Raw genomic sequence first — 14,885 nt, forward strand, 5'->3', positions numbered from 1 at the left:
CTGCTGTGGTGTGTGTTTGTGACCCCAGCCCTGCTGTGGTGTGTGTTTGTGACCCCAGCCCTGCTGTGGTGTGTGTTTATGACCCCTGCTGTGGTGTGTGTTTGTGACCCCAGCCCTGCTGTGGTGTGTGTTTGTGACCCCAGCCCTGCTGTGGTGTGTGTTTATGACCCCAGCCCTGCTGTGGTGTGTGTTTATGACCCCAGCCCTGCTGTGGTGTGTGTTTGTGACTCCAGCCCTACTTTGGTGTGTGTTTGTGACCCCAGCCCTGCTGTGGTGTGTGTTTGTGACCCCAGCCCTACTGTGGTGTGTGTTTGTGACCCCAGCCCTACTGTGGTGTGTGTTTGTGACTCCAGCCCTGCTGTGGTGTGTGTTTGTGACCCCAGCCCTGCTGTGGTGTGTGTTTGTGACTCCAGCCCTGCTGTGGTGTGTGTTTGTGACTCCAGCCCTGCTGTGGTGTGTGTTTGTGACTCCAGCCCTGCTGTGGTGTGTGTTTGTGACCCCAGCCCTGCTGTGGTGTGTGTTTGTGACCCCAGCCCTGCTGTGGTGTGTGTTTGTGACTCCAGCCCTACTGTGGTGTGTGTTTGTGTCCCCAGCCCTGCTGTGGTGTGTGTTTGTGTGTTAAATGTCCATCTGTGCTGCTAGGAGAGGTGTGATAAAATCGCTTCATTATGCGCAGCGGTGGGAGGGCAGGTTGGGCCCTTGTGGGCGGGGCTCACCTGGCTGGTGTGCAGCCAGTACTGGAACCTGTGGCAGTGTCTCAGGTGAGGCAGGATGAGGCGGTAGAAGGCGTGTTCACCCAGCAGAGTGAGCAGAGCCCCGGCCACGCCCACACACAGCAGCATGAAGAGACCAGAGAAGTGCTGTACGCCCATCTGCAGGGTCTGCACACACACACACACACACACACCCCCATACGTGCGCACACACACACACACACCCATACGTGCGCGCACACACACACACACACCCATACGTGCGCGCACACACACACACACACACACCCCCATATGCGCGCGCATACACACACACACACACACACACACCCATACGTGCGCGCACACACACACACACACCCATACGTGCGCGCGCACACACACACACACACACCCATACGTGCGCACACACACACCCCCATATGCGCGCGCATACACACCCACACACACACACACGCACACACACCCCAAAACACGCGCACACCCACACACACACACACACACACACACACACAGGCACAACACTAGTTAAATTCCACTCATCCATGAACGTATTAATAAATGTGCACTTCATTGTTGATGGAGGTAATGGTTATTCTGAGTTACTGGCTCTTTTTCATGATCATATGAAGCCATACAAACACACAAAGGTGTACATGTCCATATGTACACAAAATATTATTTATTTTACACAATTATCTACATACACAGACAGAGACATTTTCAAATTCACAAATATGTACACAAACACAGAGAGAGAGAGAGAGAGAGAGAGAGAGAGAGAGAGAGAGAGAGAGAGAGAGAGAGAGAGAGAGAGAGAGAGAGAGATGGACGATTTCAGTATGTACACTAAATCACTCCCATTCTGTGGGGGGGACTATAAACACACTTTCTTGCTAAATGAGTGTGTCAGACTGCAAACCCTCCTCCTGGTATCATATCACTGGACCGGGCTCCCATTAAGATATGTTATCTGTTCAGCATTTATCAGCCTGTCAGTTCTGCGCGGCCACTCTCAGCACTGCTGCGATACGCATCTGTGGATAATGGATTTCAGAACCCACCAGAAGGGGGCGGAGTGTCTTCGGGGGCAAGGCCCGTCTGTTCACAGCCCATGGTGTTGGGACTAGAACTAATTGCAGTTTTACAAAAATGTGAAATGACAGGGGTGCTGATGTTAGACGTGTGGTAGGGCAGCTGCTGTAGCCGTGACAACACTCCTAAAGAGCGCGGCCTCTCCTGGACTCGCCCCGAGATGAAGCACACGCCGGTTTGTCCCGCCCTCCTCTGACGGCCTCAGACAGAGTAGTTCATCTTCACACCTTAGTGAGTTTAGCTACACACTGTTCATCATGGATGCCAATTCCCCCGGAGAGAGAGTCTGGCTTGGTGGAGGAGTGACGGCGTGAACACACAGGGGGAGTGACGGGGTGCACACACACACACACACACACACACACACACACACACACACACACACACACACACACACACACACACACACACACACACACACACACACTCCAGTGGTCACTCTCTCACACAACAGTCAGAGGCTTCAGGAGGAAGATGAGGAGATGGAGATGAGGAAGATGAGGAGATGGAGATCTCAGCGCAGGGTGACACCTCACCTTCTTCTTCCAACCTTCTCCTCCTTGTCACTCCTTCTACAGGAGCTCCTCCTGCCGTATTGCCCTCCCTCCCTCCCTCTCCCCCCTCCTCCTCTTCAGGGCTTAGACTTCTTCCAGAACATTTAAGCAGAGACGTCTTAGATATTACAGTGTTTTCGCATCTGTAGTATTTATATGTACTGATGTAATACCGAGGTAACTAATTGGTATGAAAACACCAGTAATAGCCCAATCTGTAAACAATATGTGTGCAATTTTCACAAAAAAAAAAGATGTAGAAATGGTTAGTAATTGTTTTAGACAAAAATGAAAATGAAGTAATTTAGCAGATGTTCCAGAATTTGGTGTTTGCACAGAGAGACGAGTGTGTGAACTCTTAGACCCGCTCACTCGTCTTTTCTCCTTCTAATCTAGAGCTAAACGAGTGCTGCTAGCGCTCCTAGCACCGCGGGCCCACGTGACCCTGCAGGTTCAGACTTGAGTCACACACACCGTCTGTGTGCCAGAAAGACAAATTTAGCCCTTCATGTCCCCTCGTCTGGTTGTTCCTGTAGATCTCAGAACTGGCCCTGATTTCAGAAGAGCGCTGACTAATTTTATTAGCATGAGAAAAAAACCATGTGAAGGGGGAGATGAATGTTGTCTGTCAGCATCCCAGAGACAACGTGGATGTAAACAAGAGTTTAATTGGGGGGGGGGGGGGAGTGGGCGGGGTTTATGGGGCGGCAGGGCCAAAGCGAAATGTGTTGGCTGCACTCCAACAGCGAGGCGTCCACCAGTTGGGACTGGCTGCCCCCCCGAAATGTCACATCACATCTCCCCCAACCACCCGCTCACACCCCCCCCGCCACATCACCCCCCCCCTCCCCCCCCACCCGCTCACCCCCACCCGCTCACCCCCCCCGCCACATCACCCCCCCTCCCCCCCTCCACGCTCACCCCCCCCGCCACATCACCCCCCCCCCTCCTCCACGCTCACACCCCCCCGCCACATCACCCCCCCCCCTCCTCCACGCTCACACCCCCCCGCCACATCACCCCCCCCCCTCCTCCACGCTCACCCCCCCGCCACATCACCCCCCCCTCCTCCACGCTCACCCCCCCCGCCACATCACCCCCCCCCTCCTCCACGCTCACCCCCCGCCACATCACCCCCCCCCCTCCTCCACGCTCACACCCCCCCGCCACATCACCCCCCCTCCTCCACGCTCACCCCCCCCGCCACATCACCCCCCCTCCCCCCCACCCGCTCACACCCCCCGCCACATCACCCCCCCTCCTCCACGCTCACCCCCCCCGCCACATCACCCCCCCCCCTCCACGCTCACCCCCCCACCACCCGCTCACACCCCCCCGCCACATCACCCCCCCCTCCTCCACGCTCACCCCCCCCCGCCACATCACCCCCCCCCCCTCCTCCACGCTCACATCTCCATAGCGACGGCCAGTTACGAGAACCACATTAACTGAGGTTGCCTCACGTGGAGCTGGGTGGCTCCGTCGCCGTGACGAATGGAGATGCTGCTGATGGAGTGGGCGGGGCAGCCTGATGGAGTGTAGCCTGATGGAGTGGGCGGGGCAGCCTGATGGAGTGGGCGGGGCAGCATCTGTGTGTCAGATCTGCAGCTGAGGGGCAGTAGGGACACGCGGCCGCAGGAATGAGGAGTGATCGCAGTGACATGGCACAGGTCTGAGGAAACGGCCATTAAAACACAGGAGACGAGCCAAACTAATGGAGGACTAACAGAGGACTAACGGGGGACTAACGGAGGACTAACGGGGGACTAACGGAGGACTAACGGGGGACTAACGGAGGACTAACGGGGGACTAACGGAGGACTAACGGAGGACTAATGGGGGACTAACGGGGGACTAATGGAGGACTAACGGGGGACTAATGGGGACTAACGGAGGATTAACGGAGGACTAACGGGGGACTAACGGAGGATAGATGGGGGACTAACGGAGGACTAACAGGGGACTAACGGGGACTAACAAGGGACTAACAGGACTAACGGGGCACTAATGGGGCACTAACAGGGACTAACGGAGGATTAACGGGGGACTAATGGGGCACTAACGGGGACTAACGGAGGATTAACGGGGGACTAACGGGGACTAACGGGGGACTAACGGGGGACTAATGGGGACTAACGGAGGATTAACGGGGGACTAACAAGAGGACCAAAGGGGACTAACGGGGGACTAATGGAGGACTAACGGAGGATTAATGGGGGACTAATGGGGACTAACGGAGGACGGAGGACTAACAGGGGACTAACGGAGGACTAACCGAGGACTAACGGGGGATTAACTGGGGACTAATGGGGGACTAACAGTGGACTAACGGAGGATTAATGGAGGACTAACGGAGGATTAATGGAGGACTAAAGGGGGACTAACAGTGGACTAACAGAGGATTAATGGGGGACTAACGGAGGACTAACTTGGGACTAACGGGGACTAACGGAGGATTAATGGGGGACTAACGGAGGACTAACTTGGGACTAACAGAGGATTAACGGAGGACTAACGGGGACTAACAGAGGATTAACGGGGGACTAACAGGGACTAACAGAGAATTAACGGAAGATTAATGGGGGACTAATGGGGGACTAACAGTGGACTAACGGAGGATTAATGGGGGACTAACAGAGGACTAACGGGGGACTAACCGAGGACTAACGGGGGATTAACAGGAGACTAACGGGGACTAACGGAGGACTAAAGGGGGGACTAACAGTGGACTAACGGAGGATTAATGGGGGACTACCAGAGGACTAACGGAGGATTAACAGGGGACTAATGGAGGACTAACGGAGGATCTACTCCTATATATCTGAGCTGGCACATGTACCTACTCTAATACACACACACACACACACACACACACACACACACACACACACACACACACACACACACACACACACACACACACACACACCCTTGCTGGCCTGCTTACCTAACCATATACACTACACACATACACTAAGTGACAAACACTCTACTCACATGTGAAAACAAACACACACATGCTCACAAAAACACTCTACTCACACGTGAGAACATAACACACACACGTTCACACAAACTCACACTCACACAAACAAACACACACATGCTCACACAAACACTATACTCACACGTGAGAACATACACACATGCTTACACAAACACTACTCACACGTGAGAACATACACACATGCTCACACAAACAATGTACTCACACGTGAGAACATACACACACTCTCACACAAACACTATTCACACGTGAACATAAACACACACACGCTCACACAAACACTCTACTTACACGTGAGAACATACACACACGCTCACACAAACACTACTCACACGTGAGAACATAAACACACATGCTCACACAAACACTACTTACACGTGAGAATATAAACACACACATGCTCACACACTCTACTCACACGTGAGAACATAAACACACACGCACACACAAACACTCTACTCACGTGAGAACATATACACACACACTCACACAAACGCTTGCGTGTAAATGCTGCTGGTCTCACCTCTGTGACAGCAAAGACTCGCTTCCCACACGGAACCACTTTGTACCACTTGTCATGCAGCATGTCCATATAACCGTCTGATTTATAGCGGCTCACATATTCAGACACGTTACGGGTTAGAGGAGAGTTTGGGGGCAACCCGATCCCATAACCTAAGATTGAGAGAGAGAAGAGAGAGAGAGAGAGAGAGAGAGAGAGAGAGAGAGAGAGAGAGAGAGAGAGAGAGAGAGTCCAGGGGGAACTGCAGGTAAATTTGTAGAGCAGATTGCTAACACACAAATCTTTAAAGTTCAGAGTTCTGAGCACTTGCTTTACAAAGACACCAGCTGACTGACGTGAACTGATGTGTCTGACGTGAACGTGTGTGACGTGAACGTGTCCTTCACAAAGACACCAGCTGTGTGATGTGAATGTGTGTGATGTGAACGTGTGTGACGTGAACGTGTGTGACGTGAAGGTGTGTGACATGAACGTGTCCTTCACAAAGACACCAGCTGTCTGACGTGAACGTGTCTGACGTTAGAGGTGTGCCAAAAAATCGATTCATATATCAAAAATCGATTCTCATTTACTACGATTCAGAATCGATTTTAAATGTCCCAAAATCGATTCTAAGTCGCGTTACGTAATTACAAAATTACGCGAGACTTTACGCAGCAGGTTCTGGGACACACTCATGTGCGGAAAGGTTTCAAGACAGATGGAGGAAAGAGATATTCAACCTGTTCCGTCTTCATTTAAGGCAAAAATATGGGTTCATTTTGGTATTTACGAATGCCAGGGAAGACCGATCTTGACACAATGTAGCTCGTGTGCAAGGCGTGTGTAACGCGGTGAGCACGGGAACGTACACACAGCGTGAAATAATATAGAGAAGGGTGGACACGAGTGCCGGCTCGCAAAAGCAATACATTTGACACTCGTCTCATGTATTCAGGGTTGCCAACTCTCACGCATTGAGCGTGAGACACACGCATTTGACCGTTTTCACACGCTCTCACGCCACACTTCCGATATCTCACGCCGAAAAAAATATCCAGTTTATTTACCTCAGATCCACATATATGATTCAATACGTTACTAGTTCGCTAGCTCTGGCGCCATCCACCGGCGATATAACACTGAATCTGTGTCCATTTTACGTTCGCCAACCCCCCCGGTTAACAACTTTCGTTCGCCCCCCCCCCCCCCCCCCCCCCCCCGTGACGAGTAACTAGCGACAGCAAGTTACGAGAACCACATTAACTGAGGTTGCCTCACGTGGAGCTGGGTGGCTCCGTCGCCGTGACGAATGGAGATGCTGCTGATGGAGTGGGCGGGGCAGCCTGATGGAGTGTAGCCTGATGGAGTAGGCGGGGCAGCCTGATGGAGTGGGCGGGGCAGCATCTGTGTGTCAGATCTGCAGCTGAGGGGCAGTAGGGACACGCGGCCGCAGGAATGAGGAGTGATCGCAGTGACATGGCACAGGTCTGAGGAAACGGCCATTAAAACACAGGAGACGAGCCAAACTAATGGAGGACTAACAGAGGACTAACGGGGGACTAACGGAGGACTAACGGGGGACTAACGGAGGACTAACGGGGGACTAACGGGGGACTAATGGGGGACTAACGGGGGACTAATGGAGGACTAACGGGGGACTAATGGGGACTAACGGAGGATTAACGGAGGACTAACGGGGGACTAACGGAGGATTAATGGGGGACTAACGGAGGACTAACAGGGGACTAACGGGGACTAACAAGGGACTAACAGGACTAACGGGGCACTAATGGGGCACTAACAGGGACTAACGGAGGATTAACGGGGGACTAATGGGGCACTAACGGGGACTAACGGAGGACTAACGGGGGACTAATGGAGGATTAACGGGGGACTAACAAGAGGACCAAAGGGGACTAACGGGGGACTAATGGAGGACTAACGGAGGATTAATGGGGGACTAATGGGGACTAATGGAGGACGGAGGACTAACAGGGGACTAACGGAGGACTAACCGAGGACTAACGGGGGATTAACTGGGGACTAATGGGGGACTAACAGTGGACTAACGGAGGATTAATGGAGGACTAACGGAGGATTAATGGAGGACTAAAGGGGGACTAACAGTGGACTAACAGAGGATTAATGGGGGACTAACGGAGGACTAACTTGGGACTAACGGGGACTAACGGAGGATTAATGGGGGACTAACGGAGGACTAACTTGGGACTAACGGGGACTAACAGAGGATTAACGGAGGACTAACGGGGACTAACAGAGGATTAACGGGGGACTAACAGGGACTAACAGAGAATTAACGGAAGATTAATGGGGGACTAATGGGGGACTAACAGTGGACTAACGGAGGATTAATGGGGGACTAACAGAGGACTAACGGGGGACTAACCGAGGACTAACGGGGGATTAACAGGAGACTAACGGGGACTAACGGAGGACTAAAGGGGGGACTAACAGTGGACTAATGGAGGATTAATGGGGGACTACCAGAGGACTAACGGAGGATTAACAGGGGACTAATGGAGGACTAACGGAGGATCTACTCCTATATATCTGAGCTGGCACATGTACCTACTCTAATACACACACACACACACACACACACACACACACACACACACACACACACACACACACACACACACACACACACACACACACACACCCTTGCTGGCCTGCTTACCTAACCATATACACTACACACATACACTAAGTGACAAACACTCTACTCACATGTGAAAACAAACACACACATGCTCACAAAAACACTCTACTCACACGTGAGAACATAACACACACACGTTCACACAAACTCACACTCACACAAACAAACACACACATGCTCACACAAACACTATACTCACACGTGAGAACATACACACATGCTTACACAAACACTACTCACACGTGAGAACATACACACATGCTCACACAAACAATGTACTCACACGTGAGAACATACACACACTCTCACACAAACACTATTCACACGTGAACATAAACACACACACGCTCACACAAACACTCTACTTACACGTGAGAACATACACACACGCTCACACAAACACTACTCACACGTGAGAACATAAACACACATGCTCACACAAACACTACTTATAATACTACTTAAGTTGTTAACCGCCCCCCCCCCCCCCCCCCCCCCCGAACGTCTAAAGTTGGCAACCCTGTGTATTAGCGAGAGGGAAACGCGCACAGCGACCCAGAACGAATAAACAAAACAACACGGGAGACTCAACGCGCAAGCGAATAGAAACCAAAACCGTGAGGGCACGGAGTAAATAGAAACAAAAAACAACGCGCAAAATACAATGCGGGAAAACTAACAGTTAACCGTAGTGAGACGGGAGAAAGAAACAAAATAACAACAGTAACTAAAAAACAGCGCGGATAAATGCAACGCGAAAACGAAACCAAGGACACCGCAGCAAAATAAAAAAGCAAAATAAAAAAAAAAACGCCGCAGCAAAATAAAACCCTTCACAAAAATAAACACACGTGTGTGTGTGTGTGCATGTTATGTTTGTGTGTGTGTAGGCCTATGCGTATGTGTGTGTGTGCATGTTATATGTGTGTGTGTGTGTGTGTGTGTGTGTGTGTGTGTGTGTGTGTGTGTGTGTGTGTGCGTGTGTGTGTGTGTGTGTGTGTGTGTCTCAGTGAACTGCATATGGCCGTCTGTCACACTGCTGTCAGATAGTGGCACCAGGAAGCTTATGACACCCATACACTTTATCATTCACCATCCTACATATCTCTGCTGCTAAACAACCCCCTACCCAGCTTCTGACACACACACACACACACACACACACACACACACACACACACACACACACACACACACACACACACACACACTAGGGCTGCCACAAACGATTATTTTTATAGTCGACTAATTTTTATGATTAGTTGACTAATCGGATCGGATCATAGTTCATTAAACCTTTAATGAAATATGCAGCTTGTTGCAACAAACAATTATTAAAACTAGACTTGCATTTCCTTGCAAGGAAAAATACTATAGGGCTTGAAAAGGTGTGCCCCCTTTGCCCCATCTGCCCCATTTGCCCCTCAACCTCATCTGCCCCTCTGCTCCATCTGCCCCTCTGCTCCATCTGCCCCATCTGCATGTATGTATGTGTGTGTGTGTGTGTGTGTGTGTGTGTGTGTGTGTGTGTGTGTGTGTGGTGTATATGTGTGTGACTGTGTGGAGTGGGTATGAGAGAGATGCAGGTGTGTGCGCGTGCGTGTGTGGGGGAGGGGGAGAGACATTCAAATAATAACTGCCACTTTGTCTGCTTCTTCTGAGTGGAAAAACCTTGTTTTAGTGTGATTTGCACCCTCCGAACAAACGGTCGTAGTTCAGGACCCATTTAACCTATCGCTTCACCGAAGAGATTGTGTGAGACAGGACCCCTTGCTGATGATTTTGATATATTTTGGTGTGGTTTAACCCAAAATTACTGATTTATGACAAGTTAAAAACACACAAAAATCTCAACAAAGCTGATTCTGATTCTGATATATTTATATGGGGGGCAATGGGTCAGTTTTCTGTGTCTAGTGCCAAACAAATGCTCATAACTCTAAAACTAATTCATCAAATGATTAGATATCTTGGCGTGCCAGAAAGGACAAGTTTTTCTCCCATTTAAAATTTAAATGGAGCTTCTAGGTCAAGGTGTAAGGATTTTACAGCAGTTTAGCCACAAAAGTTTTGATCATTTTTTATGCCAGCTCACACTCTAACTGGCAGTGATGACTTGAAATTCTGAACATTCCACCATTCATTTTAATAGGGCCATTTTTCATTTTTAAACTCAATTCTATTAAAATCTATAACTCTAATTGACTCCAAAAACGTATAGCACACCACACCGAGCCGAGACCTTCGAAACGCAGTTCGAACGGAGTCTGTACGTTAAGCGGTTCGGGCCGCATTAATTGCAGAAATTTGGAGAAAAGGAATAACAATATAGGAAAAGCCCTATAATAAGTATAAGGCACTGGCTTAAACAACGTAAAAATAAACACATTAATAAAGAAATTATTTTTTTTTAGGTTTTTTTTTCTTTCATTTGTCTCTGGCATCAAACTTAGCTACATTTAAATCAAATTAGGTAGGTACCTGAAACTAAGGAATTATTCACAAAAATAAAGTTTTGGTCTCACTGACGTTACAGAAAACACATGAATGCGTGCTACGGCTAATGAAACAAATTGCCATCTCTAATGTTAACTTTCACAGCTACTAAGTAAGTACTAAGTTAACGCTCTGTTTACGCTAACTTTAGCAGCTAACTAGCAGTTTAGATTACAGAAATGACGGTCCCTCATGCACACACACTCACACACACACACACACACACACACACACACACACACACACACACACACACACACACACACACACACACACTCTCCTAACTCCTCTTTTCCTGGTCTCTCCTCCTGCTCACGGTCACCTTGCTCTGTTCACACCAAGCACAGCTGTATTGTTTCTGAGACTTCAGTCATGAACATTGCTGGCTGCCTTCAGTAATATCAGTAATATCCCTAATGGAGAGAGTTGGAGCAGATGTAAGCGGCTTGGGACTCTATAAACCCGTCTGAGGGAGGCTGCCGTTGTGTGTGTGTGTGTACACACACTCTGGAGTGCCTTCTCCATGATTACACGCGCTTCTATTAGCCGAGGCTTTATCGTGGAGTTTGCAGCACCTATGGCGGCTCCGACCTGTTAATTGAAATTCTGGCTGCGGTATTGCAGGTACACGCTGGCGCCTCTGTGCTGATTGATCACCTCACCGTATGCACGCCGTGACTATCTGCTGAAGGGCAGAGGGGGGGGGGGGGGGGGGGGTTCGGGAGGGACCATGGGGGGGGGGTGCCTGTTGGTTCTTTCACAGCGTTGTTTCAATTTCCATACGATTCCACACCTGGAGACGCCTTCCAGAAATTACTAGAACTGTCTTCTGGGTTTATGATACTCTGAATATCATTCAACACTCTGGATTGGTTTTGGGATGTTCATTTCTGATTGACAGCTAAATTGCCCACAGGAGTGACTAGGACACTTTGGGTTCACTTGTGTTATTTGTGCTGTTTCTCCCGTAAAAGGGATGGCACTGTGGTGGCTTGAAACAGATCTGTGATGCACGCGAAGGCCCAGTTATGTGTTACACTACACCTGCGATCTCCAGATACCAGAGGGCAAATCGAAGCTCTTCGCCAACATCCAGCAGACTAACTAAAGACAGCACATAGACACGGTCCTCTTTCATAACGTCCAGAGGAACTCAAAAAAACAACCAACTGACCAGCATCACCAAACAAACCTGAAGCTGCAACAGCCTCCAGTGGGTAAACGTGACATCCTACACAGCAAATTCAGAAGTGTTAAATTTCCAGTGTTGTTGTTGCCTGTTAAAAATACAGTGTTAATTCAACACTTGTTTACTCTAGATCAACGATATGAGTGTTTTTCCCCAAAAGAGTTGGTGTTATTCCGGGGAGTTAAATTTGTGAAACTCTGTATGGTGTTGAGTTTAAAATCAACACCTGACAGAGTTTCTCCCAGAATTCCTACGTATACTACGTAGCACACGCCCACCAATTTTTTTTATGTTTTAAAGCGTTTTAAAGCGTATAAAAACTTCAAGTTTTAACACTATAGTTTTTTTTCACATCAGAAAACGGCACCCCTGAGGAAGACAGACGGCACCCCAGGGTGCCGCGGCACCCTGGTTGAGAAACGCTGGTCTACAGCACAAGCAGTTTCATGGAGTCTGGAGCTGACGTCGTGACTTCTGTTGTAGCTATTGCAAAGCCAGTGCTGTTTTAGGTGGTGTGCTTGTTTGATATACAGGTGAATTCAAACTGCAACTTGTGTGGTTTTCTTTCAAGTGTTCTTGTTCCTGGAAGTGAATTTGGGGATTATTGACTACTAGAAGTATTTAAAATTTCAGTTTTCTATGTTGAGCTATATTTAACACTTTCCATCGAGTTATTATATTTTGAACCTTAATCGTTGTTGAATTAACACCGTAGATGGTGTTAACATTTGACACTACACTCTAGTGTTAGATAAATTCAACACTGATCTATGTTAAATTTCAACTATTGAGAGTGTTGTTTTAACACTATCACAGTTAACACTTTCAAAAGTGTTATTTTAACTCAATCCCGTGTGGACCAATATAGACACTTTGAAAGTGTTGAATTTAACACCCTAGGAGTTGAATTAACACTTCCAAATTTGCTGTGTACAAACACTAATACGACTTATTTGTGTGATTCACATTTCACAGCATCACGGTGCTGAGACGCTGTTCTCAGGTCTTTACCTTCGATGGCGAAGGGCTTGCCGATGGTCAGCAGCTTGCAGTCGGCATCTATGGAGACCTCATAGTCCAGCAGTGCCTTGTCCATGATAAACGCGTCCAGCTGAGGGGGATCTGTCCTTCATCACAGAGAGCAGAGCGCTTAAGACACACCCATGGCCCCGCCCTCTCTAACGAGCTCTAACAAGCTCTCTAACGAGCTCTCTAACGAATGAAGTAATGCTGTATAAATGCAGAAGAGGAGCTGATGGACAAATTTGACCCAGAGAAAAAGGACGAGACACACGACCAGTAAACTGTTTTTATCCCAAAACTACAAATTCAACAAATAAGCTCCTTCATAATAGATGGTGTCCTTTTACTTTATATCATATGTAATTAAAATTCCAGACAAATAAGGCTATTATATCCACTTGACTGAGACTTCCTGTGTTGTTGCATGCATTTCTAATTTCACATTGCTAGTACCTCATAATAATGGAAACTAAACCTTCAAACAGAAAAAACGCTACATCCTCACTTGAGAAATGTGGCTAACGTTTTAAAATTCTATCATCTGCGTATGAAGACATGGAGTCTCATGAGGATATTACAAGAATCTGAATATCTAACAATAAAATCTGTGGAGGAAACCAATCTGTCAGGAACCTAGCCCAAGGTTTTGGCAAGGTTGAAGAGGTTTTCAAATAAGATAGGAGCAATAAAGATGCTGACTATGTTATACACACCCTGAACTGAGCCGGGGGAGTTCTGACACGAGAGAGAAAAAAAAACCCATCAAGCATAAAAGGATGGACAGTGCAGAAAAGCTTTAGTGTGTGTGTTGGAGAGAGTGAGTGAGTGTGTGTGTGTGTGAAGAAGTAAGATAGCAATACAGAGACAGCGAGGGAGAGGCGTGTGGGTGTGTGTGTAGATGTGGGAGTTATCTGTATCCTCACAACACAACCTTTGGCCTCTTCTGAGGATTTGGGGGTGGCCGTCGCCTCTTTCACAGTCCTCTCCTCTTTCTCCGTGGTGAAAGGAGGCAAGCAGAGGTGTGAGGGGACTTACGCCAGCCCGCCATGCACACACTCCTCACGCCCGCCCTTACACTCTCACACCGCATTTGGTCAAGAGCACTGATCTCGGTGATGCCTGTAATTCCTCTTTAGGAAGAGAGGAGACATTCCAACCCTCCAGCTATATAAACATCCGTAAGCCACCGGGCTCTGGAGAGCACAGGGCTATGGGTCTCTCTCTGTCTCTCTTTCTGTCTGTCTGTCCCTCTCTGTCTGTCTATGTCTTACTCTCTGTGTCTGTCAGCTTCTCTCTCTCTGTCTGTGTCTCTATCCCTCTCTCTCTCTCTCTCTGCGTGTTTTAGATTGGTGGTCTGCACTCACAGTGGCTGGCATCACCCCTCACAGCACGCCCACAGTCTTCCCTGCATCCTGCGATTAATGAGCAAAATTCCCTCTCCATTTTCTGGATGATGGATCAGTATGTTGTTTTCTCCTCTATTTTATTCATTAAGGATCACCCCGTGCGTAACTTCAGTGTATGGTAGTCGTCACGTCTTGGCTTTCTGTGAGACCCTCCTGTGGTTTTAGGTGATGTCTCATGGGGTGTTTTTTTTGTGGACATGATAACCATATTTCC

At 48.7% G+C, this 14,885-nt stretch overlaps 1 protein-coding gene across 3 annotated transcripts in view; it reads right to left on the minus strand.

The window, feature by feature from the left end:
• grin3ba (glutamate receptor, ionotropic, N-methyl-D-aspartate 3Ba) overlaps positions 1–14,885 on the minus strand; it is a 72,529-nt gene that overhangs the window by 29,454 nt on the left and 28,190 nt on the right. For all 3 annotated transcript variants that reach the window (XM_076976679.1, XM_076976678.1, XM_076976680.1), the window contains exons 5-7: positions 13,254–13,369; positions 5,893–6,044; positions 717–881 (exon numbers count right to left, since the gene is read on the minus strand). In XM_076976679.1, the coding sequence (XP_076832794.1) occupies positions 717–881; positions 5,893–6,044; positions 13,254–13,369 (433 nt within the window). The remainder of the gene's footprint in view (positions 1–716; positions 882–5,892; positions 6,045–13,253; positions 13,370–14,885) is intronic.

The sequence above is a fragment of the Brachyhypopomus gauderio genome, chromosome 16 (assembly GCF_052324685.1).
Source record: "Brachyhypopomus gauderio isolate BG-103 chromosome 16, BGAUD_0.2, whole genome shotgun sequence".
In the NCBI taxonomy this organism is placed as follows: Eukaryota; Metazoa; Chordata; class Actinopteri; order Gymnotiformes; family Hypopomidae; genus Brachyhypopomus; species Brachyhypopomus gauderio.